The sequence below is a fragment of the Stegastes partitus genome, unplaced genomic scaffold (genome assembly GCF_000690725.1).
Source record: "Stegastes partitus isolate 25-593 unplaced genomic scaffold, Stegastes_partitus-1.0.2 Scaffold504, whole genome shotgun sequence".
Classification (NCBI taxonomy): Eukaryota; Metazoa; Chordata; class Actinopteri; family Pomacentridae; genus Stegastes; species Stegastes partitus.
Genome location: NW_007578235.1, coordinates 173,300 through 194,215, shown reverse-complemented (window position 1 = coordinate 194,215; position 20,916 = coordinate 173,300). Strand labels below are relative to the sequence as shown.

Here is a 20,916-nt window from a genome sequence, read left to right as displayed (position 1 = left end):
TCAGACATAAAGAACAAAACAGAGGCTGCAGGTGGATGAGACGTTCTCTGCTTGAACTCAGGTCACCGTCCGACCCAAACGCAGACACTGAGTTAGTCCCTGACATCATTCAGTCTGCGGGAAAGACCAAGTAGAGGTTTATACGTTCTACATACGGTCATGTTGTCATGTTGAGCAGACCGAGTGTTGGTCGGCTAGTCAGTGTGAAGAGAGCAGTGTGTGTGTGTGTGTGTGTGTGTGTGTGAGCTCGTGTACCTCGTTCAGGTGATGGCGTTACCTGTCCGTCAGCCTGTTTCTGCATGAGCCAAACCGGGCCTTTGTAAATGTTCAGCGTCCAGTCAGATGTCGGTTGAAAGACGAGGTGGAGCGCAGGTGTTCTGGTCCGTTTCTGTCTGACAGACTGTTGGCCAAGCCGACATGTTATAGTGAAACCTGAGCTCATGAATGCGGTTCTATGGTGCTGACCGCTCCACGTCCTCCAACTTAGAACCGGTTCTGCTCTGCCAACCTAAATTTGGACCTTCTAAAATGTTTCCACCAAAGCTCAGGTCCACCAGAGCCGGTGCCCTTTCCCTGACAGGCTGTCTCTGTTGGACTCCAGATAACACCTGAAATCACAGCCTGCAGGTGGACGGCGTGAGACCTCAGACATCAAGACGTAACTTTGGTGACGGTGTTGGCTTGGTTACGTTGAGCAGACGGATCCTGGCCGTTGCTCTTCTAGATGTTGTTCTCTCGCCATCATCAGCTCTGAGCAGAACCTGCCACAGGAGTCACTACGATGCTCTCTGCTGCCAGCGAGGAGGAAGATGAGATCAGCCTTTATCTGTCTCACCGTGGAGAGCAGAGCAGGAAGAGGGACTAATGTACGTTCTCTCCTTCATCTTCTGCCGTATCGGTTTAATTTTTAACAGCAATTAAATCGATTATCGTTAATGTCGTTGCTGCTGAATGCAGACTGGTTCACAAAGCGCTGCTCCGGTTCTGTGAATGGACCAGTTTCATTTGTTTATAATAATAATAATAATAATAACACTTTAAAAAGACTTTGTGAGAAGCTGTTGTGTTTGCTGCTGGACATTGTGCATCAACAGTTACGTTTTGAGGCAGAGATTTTTAACCATCAGCGAACACAAGACAAGACTTCATTAATCTCACAGTGGAAAATATAAACGGAGCAGATTCTCCTCCATGTCAAACTGTGTAAGCTGCTCAGAGTCCTTTAAATGGATCAGCACCCTGAACAGCGTTGTTCTATACGTAGGACAGCACGAGTACTGCACAGGTTTGTCTGTATGTAGAAAATAAATACAGACCATTTTAGAAAACACTCCCAATGCACAGATGTGCTGATGAAGGCGTGTGTGTTTCCTCCTTGACCTGACGTGTTGTCAGCTGATGGGCTTAGCAGTGTACAACAGCATCGCTCTGGACATCCACTTCCCTCTCTACTGCTACAGGTACGTGTGTTTTCACTTTACTCACACCAAGTTTGATTTTGACTCCTGAGTCCAGAATCCGGCTGATGTCTCTGCGGCTGCCACAGACTGAGCAGAACAGCTGAGTCCTTCTCTGACGTTTCCAGGATGCGTTTTAAAGAAGTACAACCTGTAATTTGTGTCTTTACAGGAAGCTCCTCACCCCACCTACCACACCATGTGACCAGAATGCCCTCGTTGGCATGGCGACCGCCACCCTGGATGACCTGCAGCAGATCATGCCGGTGGGTGTCTCCGCCCGTCCATTCTCAAAAAAATCTATTATTTGTGACTTCAGAGGTCAAGATTAAGCCTCATAAAGCCCAAAACACACCAGTGAGTCCTAAAGGCATGTTTCACATTTAACAGAATAAAAAAAGTCAGAATTTCACTGTTCAGACGGTCCTTGGACTCATCACATGCTGCTCTGGTGGGAAACTTAAAATCAGCAGAAACACTTTGAACAGTTTGCTGTGACCACTTTGTGTAAAACACAAAACATTCACACAGATGTGTGCAGCTGTGACGTCGTCGCTGACGGAGCTGCAGCCGACAGAAGAATCACTGCAGGCAGATAAGAGCAGCTGTTTGGTGACACCTCTGGGCTACGTGATGATTCCAGTGTGTTTCACTGATGCTACGACAACAGAAGACGTCTCTGAGTTCTCTCTCCGTCCAGTCCAGTGGTTCTGGTTCCACAGAGCTGCAGGACTTTATGTTGCAGTGAAAAATGAGCCACAGTGAAACGTGACAGGAGCAGAAAGAACAACTGGCTAACTGCATGTGGTTCAGAGGATTGAACTGAACCTCTGAAGTGCCTTCAGCATGAACACGTTGCTCGGGCAGCTCAGCAGAAGCAACATGTCCAGTCTGAGTCTCTGCACACCTGCAGTTCTCTCGTCCACCACTAGGTCGTGCCAGAGTCAAACTTTTGATCTCCCTCTGCTCACTTTGTCTCTAAATTCCTCCGATCCTGGTCTTTGAAGGGTCTAAATGTACCTTGATGTGCTGCTGTTCCACCAGATGACCCGTCCAGCTCTGACCACCCTGCCGGCGTCGTGCCGTCCGGCAGCACTCTGACCAATCACTGTGCTGATCGTGTTGTTCTAATATTCACGTGTGCATTTTAGGACGTTTTTACAGGCAGTAAGATCACATGCAGAGAAAATGACCTTTAATGGTTTTGCAGTAGATGTGCTGCTCTTCAGCCATGCAGCTCATGTTCTGGTTCTGGTTCTTCTACGTTCTCAGAACAAACTATCTGCTAGTATTGAGTGAAACTCTTCATAACAGAGTGTTTGTTGCAGCAGCGTGGGTTTATGGGAGTTTTTTTTTACCTAAACAAACGGTTGGAAAACTTAATTTTCAGCTGCTGATTGTTTCCAGATGTGGAGCTAATCCAGCGCCTCCTTCTTCTGCCTCCGTCGTACTCACACCCATCAGAACCACAGTCCTGGGCTTGTGCACACGTACACATGCGCTCTGTTACATTCGCCAGTGTATACATCACGGCTGTACATAGTGTTCTCACATCATGTTCTGGTCTCTGGGAGGATCGAGGCTCAGCGCTCTGACAGCAGAGCAGTTCAGGTGGAGGAACACTTCTACTGCATCGTACAGCGTCGCCTCGCTGTCGTTTTTAGCAGGAAAAGAACAAAGAAAAGTGAAACTGCAGCAGAGATGTCAGCTGATGCAACTGGAGCTCTTCTTTGTTCAGATCTGGTCACTGATTAATGACACGTTGTGAAAGACTGAAGTGACGTAGATGCAGCTGCTCAGTCAGAAATAAACTCACAGCAGCTTCACTGGTTTCAGCGTCCTGCCTCCATCAGAGTGGCATCTGAGGCGCTTTCCAGTTTCCTTTAATACGCTTCATCGATTGAACACATGACGAGTGAACCACCAGACAGATACCACGTTAGCCACCGCTGTCTTTAAGGTTTCCTCACCGTGCTGCAGAGAACTGGGGCCTCTGAGCAAGGCATGAAATAAAGACAGTGTGTTGAACCAGTTCACTGAGAGAGAGCGAGTTATCTGATCACATCCAGAACCTCTGTCAGAAGGTCAGGCTCTGGTTCTCTCTGCACACACACTCTGGCTGCTATAACCGGCCGTGTGGTTGCATAACAGCAGGACATACGATATCCTGCCAGCAGCTGGTGTCAGCACCGAACCTCTGGTGACTCTGCAGCAGCAGCCTTGATTCAGCAAACCGAGCACACACTGATTCAGTTGTTCGGCTTCAGAAAATCAAAGGGTTTGATCTGTTTTGCATTCGTCCAGACATCCCACAGTGTGGCGGTTATGTGGACAAAGGGAGCTTCCAGGCCTCCGCCGGTCTCCAGGAGGTTGTCTGAGTTCAGCCTCACATTCACAGACCTGCTGCGTTCGACCCAGAGCGTCTGCTGGAGGCAACCTGGAGACTTCTGACGTCCTGACATAACTCAGCAGAGCTCAGCCTCCGGCGGCGCTGCAGACACGTTGTCACTTATCATCTCACTTTGATCTTCTGTCTGGAGGGATTGTGTCAGAAAAGCTGATTCATCTCTAGCCTACAGTCGTGTAGTTTCCCTCCATGCATGACTCCACAGCACTGAACAGTATCCCACAGAGGAGCATGTCATTCATTGATAACGTGTTATGTGTCCTGATTCCCGTCTGTTGTGTCTGCAGGAGCTGGCTCACGGTTTGGGAGAGCTGCTGAGCTACGAGGGGAACGTGGAGGAGGACTTCTACCTCACCTTCCAGGTAGCAACCTTCAATCAACGCTCATGTAGGAGGCTCATTTTGAAAAGCTTCAGGTTTTATGGAGCGGAGGCCTTCAGCAGTGACCCTGGTTCATGTCTGAGCCGGCCTGGACCTTCAGTCAGGTCAAGTGAAAGTCATTTTAAAAGCCACAGGAGTTGAACCAAAGGGCTGAACAGCTACAAGCAGCAGCTCATGAGACAGAAACACAACGAGCTGAAGACAGATCTGAAGACAAATACAAGATGCAGCTGCTCCAGATGAAGCCAGGATGATGAGGGGAGTCTGAACAGCCTCTAAGGTTTCAGTCGCCGTTATTTTAGATCTCAAGCATCCAGAAGTATGTGGTTGGTCGACCTCAGAGCTTTAACTGGGCTCTGAAATGTGACAGCGCTGATGAACAAGGCGGCGGCAAAACCTTTCAACTGACTGCATGTCACTGCTCTCAGCACATTTCCTCCTCGTTCCTCACCGTCGCTGCCAAATAACGACAAAAAGGCAAATTCATTAGGTCAGATAGTTTTAGACCCTAAAACGTCTTCAGTCGGATTTTGACAAGAATTAATTGGAGCTGCCTGGAGTCGTCTTTCCTGTTGTTAAGCTGATCGGCTTCAGTCTTGCTTTTATTTGTTCTTGGGGAAAACGTCTAAACTAAAGCCTGGAGCGCCGCCGCTGTGCAGGACGACGCACCTTCACTGCTTAGAAACGGCCTCCAGAAGTTCACACAGCTTCTGTCAACGTTACATTCATTTATTATGTCAAAGTACAAGTTGAACCGGATCCACGTCGAGAACGGAGAGCTCGAATGAAACCCGTCTAAAACAGTAAATTTAGAACCTGCTGCCTCTTGTGCAGGAGACAGAACCTTCAGGTTAAAGGCATTAGAGTAGCATGGGGGGACAGACCAGACCAGAACCTCTCTGAACTTCACAGTCAGAACTCAGCCTCAGTGGAGGAACCCAGTTCTGTGCACTTGTCTGGTTGTTAAACTCTACAGGAGACAATAAGGCAGATGTTAGTTTTAAACACGAGAACTTAGAAAAACTGAAACGACTTCAGTTAGAAAACTTCCTTTCCTGCATATGTATATTATTGCAGGTCCAGTTCTGCTGTTGAGCGTAAATGATCCCGGACCTGCCAGGGTTTGATCATCACAGCTGTTTGTGATGTGAGAGAACCTGAGTGCACAGGAAGCTGTGCAGCAGCTGATGTTGGCCGTGTGACGCTGCAGATGTCTCGTTAGAGGCTGACGGTGCTGACAGACGGCTGTGAGAGCCGTCGCCACCGTGTGATTTCATAAAGTTACCATCAGAGCACTGAGTGAACTGGATCAGATCCACCGACGTCAGGCTGCACGGCTCATCCTTCACGTGTCAGACACACAAATACAAATGAACCTTAATTAACCACCTGCAAGGATTCAAGACTTCAGCTCACAATGTGTTGGTGCCAGGTACTGAAAACTGGCATCCAATGTTCAGTCAGATTAGTAATAATCAGATTCTGGGGCACCGCTGTACATGAACAGGGCCTGTAGTCCCCCATGTGGAGGTCATGGGTTCAAATCCCGCTCATGGCCCTTTCCTGCAGGTCCGTCCCCCATTCTGCTCCCCCACTGTCCTCTCTCTCTCTACTGCTCTATCAAACAACGGCACAAAGGCCAAACTTTAAAAAAACATAAAAAATCAGAGTGTGTGCAGCTGCTTGTGCTTGGACATCTAATAGCTGATAAGTTTGGTTCCTTCTGTGAAATATGGAGAAAAAAAAGACCTAAAATATGTATAGTTCCTGTGACGGTCAGCAGTTTGTTAAATGTGTCGCCGCATTAGTTTGAAGGTAATGAACAGCTTCAGATGAGGATTATTCAGGCCTGACAGCTTTGCTTCTTGGAAATGTTTAATTCATTCTTTTACCTAAATCCAATTTAAATCAGGAAGTAAAAGCAGCTCATGTTCCTGGTCAGACAGACCAGGACGAGCAGGAGTGTTGAGCAGCAGATGTGCACAAACAACTTTACCTGCAGAGCGTCGTTCTTTACAGTCGAGTGTTTCCTGTTTCACAGACGACTGATGATCTGATAGAACAACAATTAGATCAGAAATAAAAAGAGGAAAAGACAAAAACAGAATAAAAAAATATACAAAATGACACTAAAAAGAATAAAACACAAAGTGATGAGCAGCTCATTGTAAATGAACTCAGAGAGACTCCAAACGGCCTCCGCTGCTCACATCAGAACCTCCCCGAGGTGTTCGGACTCACTTTATGTGACATCAGCATGTTTTACGAGCCTGCGGGCCAGAACGGGCCGCTTCGTGCTCCTGTGCGTAGTAAACAGATATAATGGAGTAATTCACGATGCGGCTGGGCAGCTATATGTGACGCTGGAACGTATGTGGGAAGGCGGATTATGTAAGCGTCTGAGCCCAGGTGTTATTTTAACCCACAGTGAGAGCTATAGGCCGGCTCAGTCACACCACCGTGGTGCCGATGAACCCACCAGCTGGCAGGACACTGGCTCCCTCTCTGTGCCGTCTTTAGCGCTGACTCGCTGCTATGCTATGTTTGTATGCATCCCTGTCACTGCGTTAATGCCCTCCGTCAACCCACTGACATAATTAACTCCCTTTGGCCTGGACCAGAACATAACATCTCGTCCTCAGACGTTATTTATACACCTCATATATTAGACAATGTTAGCTCTGAAATCCCAAAGTCCTGCGTCTGCTCCCACAGAAATCCCTCAACATGATTTAAATTCCTCACCGTGTCGGCTGCAGTGGCCGCCTGGTGCAGCGATGCACCGCTCCCAGTGCTCCCAGTGCTCCTGCAGCGCTCCCAGTGCTCCCAGTGCTCCTGCAGCGCTCCCAGTGCCCCTGCAGCGCTCCCAGTGCTCCTGCAGCGCTCCCAGTGCTCCCAGTGCTCCTGCAGCGCTCCCAGTGCTCCTGCAGCGCTCCCAGTGCTCCCAGTGGTCCCCAGAGGTCCTGTTATGGAGATGTACATATAAAGCATCATCTGCTAAGAGCACTGAACAGTCGGCTTTAATTTAATTGTGGGACAGAGGCAGAAGTCAGACAGGAGCTAAACCTGGCGAGTGGAGAGCGGCGATGGTGGTGATGTGGCTGAGAAACCTGTAGCTGGGAGCACATGTGATGAGAGTCTTCTCCCTCAGAACATTGCAGCACAACTATGAGTTTAAAGTCCTGACAGTGGAGACGCTCCTGGTGCTCCTGGTGGGAACTGGCCTCCTGTCATCACCACTGATGATCCTCCACAGTAGAGTCGGCTCGTCCAGCTGTCCACCGACACCGTTTTCTGCTCCAGTTTGATCTCCAGAGGAATCACAGATGTGCAGCTCCCAGAGGTGTCAGAACCACGTACAGATGCTGCTGTTGATGCCATGTGGCCTCGTCACTCATCTGCTGCTCACTCTGCTGCGTGGAGCTGACCGGGACGCTCGTGGTGGATCTGTGCCAAGACCAGTGTCTTTGATCGCATACAGCTGATATCGTTAGTCAGCGACACTGTGGTGTCAGGTTTACGTTTTAGCTGTACGATGCCCTACTTAGTTTGTGTTGAATAGAGATCAAACACAGTCCAGCAAACCCGGTCCACTGGTTTCCTGGATTCTGGTCCTTCTTGCCAGGCAGGTTGTTGTTACCTCAGTGATGAGGTGATCAGCAGGGGGCAGAATCTGTTCCAACAGATGAGCTTCTAATGATATGAATACTGACAACAGTCTTTATTTATGTGAAGCAGCTTTTAGAATCCAGGTCACAAACTAACCGCTCACGGAGCAGCAGAACAGAACCGCCCAGTCGTAAAATCATCAGAGTTTAAGAGACTGACGACAGCACAACACGGTGTATGAAACCAGCACAGGGTTAGAGAGCCAGGACAGGTAGAGACAGAAACACACCTGAGTGGTGAGAGTGGCGTGACTGCTGATGGAACTAGTTTCCTTATTTCGTCATGTCAGATATACCTGATACCAGCACCTGTTTACACATCTACAAGACAAAGACAAGCACTTCCAAGAGGTCCTGGAACTGTAGAAATAAAGATTTGCTTTGTTTCCTATGAAATCCAAAGTTGTGCAGGTGTGTCACATCAGGCCAGATGTTCAGACGCGTGTGCTGTGTGTGTGCTGCAGGTGTTTCAGGAGGAGATGGGCGTGGTCAGAACGTACAACCTGAAGCCTGGAGGAGACAAGATCCCCGTCACCAAGCAGAACAGGAAGGGTGAGTCCCCGGCACCGAGCGGCTTCATGGTTCCGTCTGCTCTGGGATCAGGAGGAGCTGCACCGTTTTCTAGCTGCTATCTCCAGGTTCTGTGTTCTGAAGGAGGCCCGACAGCGATGCTGCAGCCTCCACAGACTCTGGTCTTACTGAGGGTTGTATAATACGCTGTTCACCGTCTCTTACATCACCGCTGCTTTCACAAACACTCAGCGTCTCCAGGACCGCTTTAGTTAAACGGTGCAGGATGTTTGCTCGCTGCTGCTGATGAGGTGTAAAAATCACCTTTTACCGGATTTTATTATGCTTTCTCTGGTTGCCGGGGTTTCTCTGGTTGCCATGGTCACGCAGCGCCCTGCAGCCACAGAACATCTGGATCCATTCGCTCTGGTGCCAGACTGGTGCACCAGTTTAGCCAAGATGTCCCCTGGATGGGTGAACACACTGAAATGCTGCATGACAGGTTCACAGATCTCTGAGCAAAACTTTACTGTAAGTCAGCCAACAGTCAGGATGAGCTGGAACTTTATCAACACTGCTGCCAGGTATCTCCTAGAATATATTTTTACAGTAACATGAGAGTGTATGCAGGTCCTAAGAGGAGACAACAACAGCAGCAGCCAGGTGTACATATGATACAACAGAAAATAAAACCAGGTGAGCTCAAGTAAGACCAGAATAGAAAAGTCAGAAGTGATGCTGGCTCGTGATGTTGAAATATTACACATGATAATCCCAGTTTCAGTGAAAAGCAGCTGGACTTCCCTCTTTTTGGTTCTTGAAGGTTCTTGACATCTCATCCAAGAGGCTCCTTCCAGCGGCTTTCTGCTGATGCTCCTAGTTTTACTGGATGACTGAGAGTCTGGACAGACACATTACTGCGGATCAGGATGTTCTGGCCTGTGGATGAGGTGGTCGACTGATGGATCTGGTGTCCAACCATCCATCTCTGACTCCAGCTGCAGCAGTCATAACCCTGAGAGGCAGACGGCTTCCTGTCCACCAACCATGGGGACGTTGGAAACAAGAGTGTAGTGCAGGAACATTTTCAGACGCCTGAAGGTTGTGCAGGTTCTGACTGCAGGATGAACCCACCTGAAACCTCTCTGAGCAGTGTTCAGGGCAGAACACTTCTCTGGGTCAGACACTGCTGAGCTGTCCTGAATGAACACTCACTGGCTCACTGTTCTGTCCTCTGGATCTTCTCGTGGACTCAACTGTGCACTGAACCCAATAATCCCTCCTGGATGCTTCGTATTTATATACGGTACTTTTCACTACTTTATTGTAAATAAATGCACTTTATTTCTTCAACCAGCAGGATTTGCACATTGCTTTGCTGATTTTTCTTAGATGGAACATGCGTGATAAAAGATAAATGAAGCGTCCTGTTCTCACATCGACGACATAAACGTCTCCATTATCGGCTAACAGTGAATCCGTCCTTGTTCTTGTTCCACTGGAGTTAGTCCAGCATCCACTGGTTTCAGTCACTCAGTTCACACTCAGGCTGTCAGATGTTACACCACAGTGGACACAGAATGGCTAAAAGAGACTTTCTGTTGGTAGATTCTGGATGTTGAGCTAGTTAGCCTGTTTAGAAGTTAGCTCGGGGAACGTCTACCGTCTCTGTTGCTGCCACTGAGGAGACGTTCATTAAAGTTGACATAAAGTTAATTGGACTAGAAGTCACTCCACCTTGAAAAGCTGCTTCTGAGCTGTTTAACGTCATGTGAGCAGCCACACAGAAACCTGCTTCTTTGTTCCTCTGAAGAGGACGACGTCCAGCTGAGAACATCAGCTTTGTTCGTCCTGCTAAAGCCAACTTTCCATCCAGCTGCTGCTGCAGCTCGGTCCAGGTTTCCACCAGCGTCCCTCTGTGTGTTTGTGTCGACTGCACAGAAGCCAGTAATGGAATAATGAAGATCACACTGTTGTTGTGTTTCCACAGAGTACGTCCAGCTCTACGCCGACTTCCTGCTCAATAAATCCATTTACAAGCAGTTTGCTGCCTTCTACCACGGCTTCCACAGCGTGTGCGCCTCCGACGCGCTCATGGTGAGTCCACAGCACCAACACAACACGCTTCACTGGTTCACAAACTAACACGGTGCGCTGCAGGTTGCATCGTTCTAGTGAGATCAGATGTGCAATGTGTGAAATTACAAGTTTAGACGAGGATTCTCTCATTGGTGATGTTTTCTGCAGGGTCTCTGCGTAGCCTCGAGCAAGCTGAGAAGTCGAATGCTTGTCGGTGGTTTGCACTCGCTGCCTTTGTGTCGTATCCATTAAGCAAATTCAGCGGCTTCCCTTCAGCAGAGTCCTCCGTCCAGGACGTCACACAGCGAGGCAGAACCAGGGCAGGGCTGATGGTAGCAGCGCTGTGCTGGAGGAACAGTTCTGCTGCTACACACTAAACTGGATGCATTGAACCCATCCTTGTGTTGACGGCTTCAAAGTGTGAGAACTGTCCTTCTATCATCACGGCTGGAGGAATGAATGTTTAACTTTTAGTGCACTTTTGGAATGTTTGCATTTCCACACGGTTCAGGATGGACTCGTCCTGATCCTCATGAAGCTCTGAGTTATCAGGGCCTCGGTAAACCTGTGAACACACCTGGAATCCTGCACTTTTCTCTTTCTTCATCTTTTGCATCTATTTGTTCTCCACGTTGGCCGCCTCTACATCCTCCACACGCTGACTGATGGACTGTAGCTTTGATTTACACGTTTGTCTTTGCATAAATGCAATATTCAAACATTATTCCAAGACATGAAAAAAAACCAAACAAAAAAAGAGCTACCCAAATCATAAAATCTACAAAAAGCAAAAACTCCAGTTTAAGCCGTCGACCCTCTGAAGGCCTCAGCACGCCGGCGGGTTTGATAACCACGCTGTCTTTACAATAAACATAAATAACCACTAAAATGATACCGTTGATCTGATGGTAAACACAGAGAACTGCCAGATATCCAACTTTCTGACAGGGTCCCTGAACTACTCATCTGAAAAATGAACCAAATCCAAGCATCAGAATCACTTTATTAGATGTTATAAATGTCTCATTTAAAACATTCCCAAACAGACAGTGGCTCCAACCAGATTATGTAAAAATACATTTATAAAAAATAAAAATCTGCGGTCGTTGGCTCCACCGTGAAGCCTTCAGCGGCGCCGCTGTGACCAACAGACATGTTTAACAACTCCTGTTTGAACAGAGGAATAGAATAGAATAGAATAGAACAGAATAGAATAGAACTTTATTGATCCCATTGGTGGAAACCTCAGGGGAATTGCTGATTATTTATAGGACATAGAGTCACCGTGTTTTACTCCACTGGCAGCAGCTGTGGACACCTGGAAACACCTGGAAACACCTGGAAACACGTTGCAGTGAATGAACCCAAAGTGAAGATGAGCTGCAGCATGTGTGTGCTGGTCCGTGTGAGGCGTGTAGCGTGTGCGTGCTCTCGGTGTGAAGGCCGGGGTTTGTTCTGTATCGTGTCTTTAAACAGATCTTGTAAAACGCCCTTCAGCTGAACAGACTCTCACCATGACAGAGTCAATGAAATAAGATTAAGGCCCATTGAAACACGACCAGTTCCATCAGCCAGTCACAAGAGTGTCACTGGAGAGTTAATGGTCAGACTGGGACGCTGCTGCATACGTAATGAACATCACAAGTGTGTTGTTGGAGAACAGAAACAGGAAATCAGAGTCAACTGACCAGATATTTACAGCTTTTTGTGCCCTGAGCTGAAGGAACTCAGTGGATTCAACCTGATGCCAGACACCAGTTTTAATTAATTAATGCTCGACTCGGGTTGTTTCAGCATCAACTGAAGCTAAAATACCACGACAGCATGGAATCATCACTTCCTGTGCAGCTAACATGAACTAAAACCCTCACATTGCTCATATTCCTGCTACGTGCAACACATTCATGAACTGAACTCTCACATCTTCACAGAGAGACATTTTGCCCAGAGATGGAGCCGGGGCAGTAAAAGTCTGTTTGTCTTCCCACTACGTCAGATGTTAGCTCTGGCTGATAAAGAGCTGCTGACTCGGATCGGATCGTGTTGTTGTTTGTTGAACTCTGGGAACCCTGAAGAGGAGGAGGAGGAAGAATCCACGACGTCCAACCACTTCTGATTCAATCAGTTTGTGCCTCAGAAGACGTCTGTGATGTTTAGCTTTAATGCTAACTGTGGATCAAAGCCGCAGTTCATCATGAAATCAAACATATTTCAAGGCAAGAAGGTCCTGAACATCTTGGTGACCGCCACCGTTCACTATATATAAAGAGTAAATATGAAGGAAGTGTTGCAGCCGGCAGTGCTGCTGCTGCTTCATGTGCAGCCTTTGGCCTTCAGGTCTGTGCAGGTTGTGGGTTTAAGGTCGGAGGTGACAGCGGCCGGGTTCACGTCAGGCTGCGTGTTCTGTCGTCGTTTTGTTTTAAAGAGCAACGCCGCGAACTGGACGCTCCGGCTGCAGATAAGACGGTTTATCAGCCTGAATGTGGGTCAGACAGAGAAACCAGGAGCACATGTGGAGCTGCTCTGGAAAACAAAACAGCTTTCTTACATCACATTTTAATTCTAATCTGTGAAATCCAAAGTACCTCCACGTCCACGTTAACTTTACTGTAAGTATCTGAAACCCTTCGTTTGTTCCCTCAAATCCAGACTGGACAAGACATTTACAAACCTAATGATCTTTTCTTTTAGCCAAAGCTAATCAGTAATATCAGGGTCATTATGCACAATGGAGAAGCAGACTGGTAGACTGGTAGACTGGTGGACTGGTGGACTGGTGGACTGGTAGACTGGTGGACTGGTAGACTGATGGACTGGTAGACTCACAGACCGACAGACTCACAGACCAACACTAACCCGTCACGGCTGCCTGATCGTCGTTTCCATGGACTCAGTAAACAAACAAGGCTGCACAACATCATGAACATTAAATTACTTTTGAACTGCTTTTGTATTAAAAAGACTAAAAATAAGATGTGATTTAATAACCCCATAGAAGATAATACAAGTCACAGGTCGTCTTTATGCACAGACCATGTTGTTGTTGCTGGTCACTGGTCAGCTCATTCAGCCTCTCTGGGTTTCATGTTTATCCATCTGTAGAGCTACAGCTCATAGAAGATCATACGCTGTGTGAGTGTAACATCCATGTTCATGGTTTTTTACATAAACATACAAATTTTAAATGTGGTCTGAAACAATCTACTGTGAGCTCTGGAGACTGGAGTGTGCAGCAGGAGGGATTTCATACAGGAGCTGTGCAGCACGCTCAGTGAACTGGTTTCTGTTTCAGTGTGGTGTGCACAGACTGGATGTTCAGCCGGTGGGTGGTGCAACAGGAAACCTCATTATTTGTGTCATCTTCTGCCAAACACCAAGATTTCTGAGGTGTTAGGAGGTGAAGACGTGATGATGGCAGCATAGATGAAGGTCAGAGGGATGTGATGTGAGGAGAAGGATGGGTTTCCTGTGTGACATGTTCTAGAGGATTTAAATCAGCTGTAAGAAGCTCTGTCACTGATTCTTTGATCGTTTTCTTTCTTTAGATCCTCAGCTGAGATTTAATCTGTAAACCTGCTGAGCTGTACGTCGGTGATCCCTGTGAAGCCCACAGCCTCGGCTTGGTGCTGCTCAGGAAGCTGTTTATGTTGTCATTCTTGGTCCTGATTGGCTGCCACGTCTGCTACTGCAGATTAGAAAGTAATCAGTCTATTCCTATGGATCAGATCATGTTCAATCAACAACATTAGTTTCACTTTAATTTGGCCAAAAAGTGAACTAATGTCCCCGTGGTCCTGATTCTGGGCCGGTGTCGGACCTACATGGATAAAGTCTGAAGCGTCGGCGCTCTGATGAGTCGCTGGTTGACTGTTTTCTACCGACGTGCCTCATTTGCAGGAACAGGGAGGAGATTTTTCCCTATTTCCTCATATCTCTGCTTTATAACAACCTGCTGGTCTGGACTGAAGCAGGTCGAACAGAACGCTGGCACAACACTCAGGTTTTAGGTTTTGTTGAGCTGGCTAACACCACCTCAGAAGGCCCCATGGTTCAGACGTCCCCTCATCAACCAGATTTAGTGTCGTATTTAGAAACTACAGCCATTGTTCACACATTTTAACTTGTGAAGTCTTCTTGAGTCGGTCAGAGTTCAGCGTGTCTGACACACTTCTACTGCCTGAGTCACACCTTCCAGTTTTACTAGACTTGATCCGGTGTCATCCGGCTGCAGTCGCTCCGTCACTGAGGACGTGACGAGCAGCCTGTGGTTGGTTTGTGGACGTGTTCTGTGGTTTCACTCTGGTTCTACCTGCTCTTGCTCGGTGATGTGGTTCTGACAGACATGAGGCTGTGAATTCTGCTCAAACACTTTCAGATATGAAGCAGCTGAAACAGGAAACTTGCTGTGAAGTCGACTCTCTGACAGTTTGACATGTTATCAGCTGTTGGTATGAAGCAGGACTTCCCCGTTTCTCCTCATTTACTGGCTGCGTTTCGTTTGCATCACCGAGCAGCGGAAAAGAGTGAAACTTCTGCAGAAAGGCTGAAGTTGCGCATAAACAGCTGTTCCAGAGAAGCCTGCTGATAAAACAGCACGTCCAGGTTGAGATGAAACCAGAGGCAGGAAATGAGCTCCTTCAGCGCCACATATGGTGGACGTTCTTGTATTTGCCTCCTTATTTTGTGTTTGTTTGTTTTTTTGCACTGGATTCAAACGATATCTGGTCATTTTGTTTTTAAAGGTTTTCAGATGCTTTGAGCTGCTTCATGTTGCTTTGCTTGACCTCAGAGCTGCAGCTGAGGATGTGTTTGATTGATCAGTCAGACAGTTGTTGGGTCTATAAAACGTCAGAAAGCGGCTGAACGTGTCCTTCAGGGTCCAAGATGGCGTCCGCAAATACTGACATTCAGTTTAGGGTCAGATTTAAACTCCCTGTTGGAACTTAAGAAGCAGGGACTTGAGAATTTGGACATTTTTCCCCAAGAAAGGACTCAAACTGAAGAATCCGTGACTAGAACAGTGATCGGTCATGTCAGCTTCACATCACAAAGTGTTTGTTGCTTTAATCACATGATGCGTGAACAGCCGACCCTGTTGTCTCTAACTGAGTGTTTTTCTCTCCTCGTCGTCGTTGCAGCTGCTGCGGCCGGAGGAGGTGGAGATGTTGGTTTGTGGGAGTCCAGAGCTCGACATGAGCGCTCTGCAGAAAGCTGCTCAGTACGAAGGATACAGCAAAACGGACAGCACCGTACGGTAGGACGCTTCCTGTTTACTGACACCCAGCAGGAAGTCCAGACACTGAACCAGACACTGAGCCCGCTTCCACTTCCTTCATCTGCTGACCCGTCGTACAAATCACAAGTTCTTTTAGAGATTAGAAGTTTAGTCATTTATTCAAGCTGTGAACTCCTTCATGCTGATCTTCAGACTGGAGCAGGACTGTGGCCCAGCTGTCTGACCAGCTCTTCATCTGGTCCTTCAGTGTGAGACGTGGTGGTTCTGGTCCCTTAAAGCAACGACATTCATCAGTTTTACATTGTTGTTCCTCACAGCTTCATTCAGAGAGCCGTGCACGCAGTGAGCGACAGTTTATTAAATATAGAAACAAATCATGTCTAATGCAGTCAAAGCTACCAGCAGTTTATCACAGCATCAACAGAACCGACAGCGGACTGTGGTTCTGTCCATGTGTGACCTGCTGTTAGATCCTGAATCCATAAGTGATCACACAGCTCAGCTGCTCGGTCCGTCTGCTGATGTGATGCTCAGTCCGGACCGGTGCCTTGTTGAAATGAATCACAAACATCTGTGGGTCTGACCTACTGACCCGACCCGCTCAGCCAGGTTAGCAGAGGAGCTGTTCTGGGTCTTTATCAGGGCGTAGCTCACTTTCTCTCACAAACAGACCCACACAGTCGATCCTTTTGTTCGACAGGAAAGCGAGCCGCCGCCTGTCATCACAGATAATGAGGCTGTGCAGGCTGCTGACAGCTGACGACAAGCAGCTGCAGGCTAACCCTAACCCAGCGCTCTGATCCATCCTCTGCATCTCAGGGCATCAAAGTGTTGGTCGGTGTCCACTAGAGACAGAAATAGAACGGTCTGAGCCGGGCCGACCCACTACTGAACACCGCCTGATCAGACGCCTTCAAGCAGAGAGGCTCTGGTTCTGTCCTCAGCTGGATCAGAACTTTCCTGCATGTCGTTCCTCCTCCTTCACGTCCGTCTCCATCCATCCAATAACAGCAGGAACACCAGAGTCCGTTTACAGAATGATCTCATGTTCTGTCTTGTAAGGCGATGAATCTGATGGTGGCGTTTGTAACCGCCACGTGGAGCTTCTCCTGTTCATCATGATGCAGTACATGGTCCCGCCGGGCCGCTCCATGGACCCACGGGCCTGCATGCTGTCTGCTCAACAGCCCACCAGCTGCAGTCGTGTCAACACATTTCCTCAGTGGTTCATTTCTCACTGCAGCATGAAGCACCTCCATGGAACCAGAACAACCATGAAGAAGGAGACAGAACTCAGAGTTTGGTCATAAAACAAAAACATGAAACTTTAGTTCTTTGACGACTTCTCAAAAAATGAAAATCCCAAAATCAGCTTATCATCAAACTCCTCTAACCACAGGTGTCAGCCGTCACATTGCACAGTGCAGATATTTACCGACGTCTTGTGTTTGTTTGCATGCCGGCGTTACGTCTCTACTGTTTAAACAGCTCAGCTGAAAGGTCTTCTGTCATGTGACTGTTGGTCGCTGTGAGTCGCTCAAGAAGCTCAGATCAGTCGTTTGTTCCAGAACGTGACACAAACGATTGTTTTTTTAATGAGATGCTCAGAATCGTATTTCAAGTATTTCACAGATCACAGGAGAGTTAAAAAGACAGCAGCTCTGTTTTTATACAGTTTCTAATAAACGCTGTAATGTGAGTGGGTTTTCTAGACCAGGCTGGGCTTCAGAGAGTTTAGCTTCAGCGGATGAATCTGGTGCTTTAGTTTGTGTTTGCTGCCGGAGAGCCTCTCCTGAGCTCCTGTGACCACCTGTGTGCTCCAACAGGTGCTTCTGGGACGTGGTGCTGGCCTTTCCTCTGGAGCTGCAGAAGAAGCTCCTCCACTTCGCCACAGGAAGCGACCGCGTCCCTGTCGGAGGAATGGCCGACCTCAACTTTAAAATCTCCAAGATCGAAGTTCCAACTGACTGGTAGGTTTCCAAAGACTGACCAAAGGCAGATCAGAGCTCAGGGTGCCGGAGACGGCGTTACAGACATTACATAGAATCTATGGACACAGCAAAGCTGAGATCATTGAAATATCTGTGGTTAGTTCTCATATTCCTGCACAGTTCCTCCACCAGTCTACACTGTGCAGCAGTGAAGACCTTTAGAACCCTCAGACGTCCACCGTCACACCACCATCACCCCATTCCTTATTTCCCAACCTGAATGTGTGAGTGTGCAGACTAATGGGTGAAGTATTAACCCTGAAACCTTCCTCCGTCTGCCCGTCGTACTCAACTGGATCCACAGACTTGGTTGTAGCTGCAGCAGATAAGGAGCGCTGTTGAACTTTAACAAACCCTGAATCTGGGTCAGGAACAAACAGACTGCCCCACTGCTGCTGGTTCACACAGGCTCTTCTTCTGTGGTTTGTTCTGCTGCTTCCAGCACAGAGCAGGGACGAGACACTGAGGCCTGCAGGACGCCCGTCTGCAGCTCAGACGTGTTGCACGAGTGATTGTAGATCAACTGAAAGGTTTTTATTCACTGTCCACCTCCACCAGGTCATTTACAACAAATAAATCCACATGGCACTAAAATACCTGAGACAGGACGGGACGGGGCTCATCCTGCTCTTATTTACTGTGAACATTTATTTAAAAGGCAGCAATTTGTTGTAGATTATTAATTATTATTTAGAAACAAAGGAAAAATTATTTCATGTTTTGTTCAAAAAAAAAAAAAAAAAGTGTAAAAATGACGTGAAAATCTAGTTTTGGTCTGAACATTGATTTATAAACGTCATGCAGTCACTTTTACAGCAGCCTGCCCTCAGCACTGATTCTTGTTTTTGGTTTCCAAAAATAAAGCATCAACTTCTACAGTATTTCACCATATTTTTGAAAACCAGCACCACCAGTGATCTTCTGTGGTAGTCATCACAAACGTCATCGTTCCCAGCATCTCATCTGGTCCTCCTCTCTGCTTTTCCGTCCTCAGGTTGCCGATCTCACACACCTGCTTCAATCAGATCTGTCTGCCTCCGTATCGAACCAGGAAGGAGCTCAAACACAAACTGACCATCGCCATCTCCAACGCCGAGGGCTTCGGCCTGGAGTGACCGTTAGCGGCGCTAGCTACGCGTCCACTAGCTACACGCCCGCTAGCTACACGCCCGCTAGCTACGCACCCGCTACCACGTCACGGCACGCTTCATGAATCTCAAGGAAATGACATGAAAGAATATTCTAAAGACGTTTTCACTTTTAAAATCTGCAGCAGCTGAGGTGGGAGCTTCGAGGAGATCTCCAGGGATCCTGTTCTTTGCACATGAACTGGTGTTAACGAAGAAGTTCTCATGTCCACGAGAAGTACAGAACTGTGCAAAAGTTTCACTTCCTTCTCATTCTATCATGCAGTGCAGTCAGGGAGGTGCTGAGTTCATCCTGCAGCACGAAGCTGAACGTCCAGCCGGCATCACACAGACCCTCAGAACAGCACGGAGTCCTGCAGCATCAGGACCGTCAGTCTGGACCACATGAAGACCACAGAGACACATGAGTGGGTGTTCTGAGGAGAGCTGCTTCTGTTTGACAGGCTAATGCAGATTTTAGTTGTTTTTACCTACAAAAATGCAGCAATGTTTCCTCGAGCATCCTCTTTGTGGCTCAAACTTTTGCACAGTCCTGTAGCTCTCACATGTAAACGTCCCGAAGTGTCCTCGCTTCACAAATCAAATACTTCTGTTCATGACAACGAATCAAACGTGTTCTGTAGAAACCTTCAGTCGCCAAAAAAGGTTTGCTCAGGTAACTGTAATAATCGTATTTTTGAACCGATGACCAGGAGGTTGTTCTTTGGTCTGCAGCAAACGGAGCTGAACGACCAGGATGTAGAAGCAACATCACAGAGTTCAGTGTGTGTGAAGCTGAAGTGTGAGTAGAAAGTGTCAGTAGAGTGTAAACGTCAAGTTATGAGATGTACCAGTGTAATATTCCCCTTTTCAATCCTGACTTCAGTCACTTCCTGAACATGTTGTTTTCTGTGGTTGGGCTTTATTTACTGTCCGGATGTAGAGCTTTGCTGGTGCACCATGAGATGTAGACTGTCTGGTGAATAGTTGTGTGTTTTTGACATTGCCGCCTGTTTTCATGGAACAAAAGGCTGCAGCAGAAATGTTTTGTTGTAAATGTTGAGTTGAACCAGAGCTGTCCGGCGACGGCTCGGCGTCTGTTCCTGTTGTTTTGTGTTGTGTTGTGGATGTTCGTCAGACAGAAGAACGCAGGATGGGAGAAGAAACCATCTTCTGGGTGTTCATGTTAACGTGTTGGCTGTTTGAGGATGTTGAAAAAATCGTGCCTTAAATACAGATTACATCTTTTCTTTTTTTAAACGTGGAGGCAGCTTGAGTGAAGCACCAACGTCTGGCCTGCACACGCTCAGAAATGTTCTTGTTGCATCAGTTGTGAAACCCAAAGTATCACACAGTCTCCTCCTCACTTAGCAGGTAGAGTTCTGCTTCGAAGCTCTGCTGGTTAGAAGTTCTAATGCAACAATATTCTGAAGTGTTGATTAAAAGTCCTTCTCCTGCACTGATTAAAGCTCGTCTGACTCCCCAGATGTCGACTCCAGCTGTGAGCTGAGCGTTTTTCACATCACGTCTACAAGCTGCATGCTGGAAATTACACGTCTTAAAGATCTGGACCACGCGGTGAAGCTGTCTTGGTGAATTTGGCATTTTGTTGAACCTTTTGCAGGGGCACCATCACTGCATCCTGGGCTCAGCGCGACCCAGGACAGCTGTGATTGGTTTAAAGAAATGTACCCGATCCAGAGCGTGATGATGAGGTGGACCGTTCTGCAGTCAGAGGATGGTCTTAAACTTCTATAAACTCATGTCTGTGCATCAGAATTAAGATTTTTTTCCTGTGAAATCATCCCTTTATGCTTTAGATGTAACTTCACACTTTGACCAGCTGCTGACCTGCAGCTCAAGCTCACCTTTAAATCAAACGCTGTCAAACTACTCAGCAGCACGTTCAAGACGGTACCAGGTGTGATTTTGGTCCCGGAGTGCAGCTCTTTGCCTTTACAGATTAAAACACAGTAAATATTATCGATATATTTATAAAATGTGGCTGCTGGTGGCTGCACGGCTCTGCTGGTTTTCTACAGCTACAGCAGGAAGAGTCTC

General features: G+C 47.5%; 1 protein-coding gene across 2 annotated transcripts in view; it reads left to right on the top strand.

Moving 5' to 3' along the window:
• Positions 1 to 20,342, top strand: part of hectd2 (HECT domain containing 2) — a 55,794-nt gene extending 35,452 nt beyond the window's left edge. Inside the window, exons 15-23 of one of the 2 annotated variants that reach the window (XR_520406.1) lie at positions 1,396 to 1,460; positions 1,630 to 1,723; positions 4,152 to 4,226; positions 8,377 to 8,464; positions 10,413 to 10,519; positions 15,640 to 15,755; positions 17,564 to 17,707; positions 18,723 to 20,153; positions 20,230 to 20,342. Coding sequence is in view for 1 of the 2 variants with exons in the window: in XM_008287516.1 (XP_008285738.1) it covers positions 1,396 to 1,460; positions 1,630 to 1,723; positions 4,152 to 4,226; positions 8,377 to 8,464; positions 10,413 to 10,519; positions 15,640 to 15,755; positions 17,564 to 17,707; positions 18,723 to 18,843 (810 nt within the window). In the remaining variant the exon portion in view is untranslated. Of the gene's footprint in view, positions 1 to 1,395; positions 1,461 to 1,629; positions 1,724 to 4,151; positions 4,227 to 8,376; positions 8,465 to 10,412; positions 10,520 to 15,639; positions 15,756 to 17,563; positions 17,708 to 18,722 lie in introns of both variants that reach the window. The other variant, XM_008287516.1, reaches the window with a different exon arrangement.
• The last annotated feature ends 574 nt before the right edge of the window (positions 20,343 to 20,916 follow it).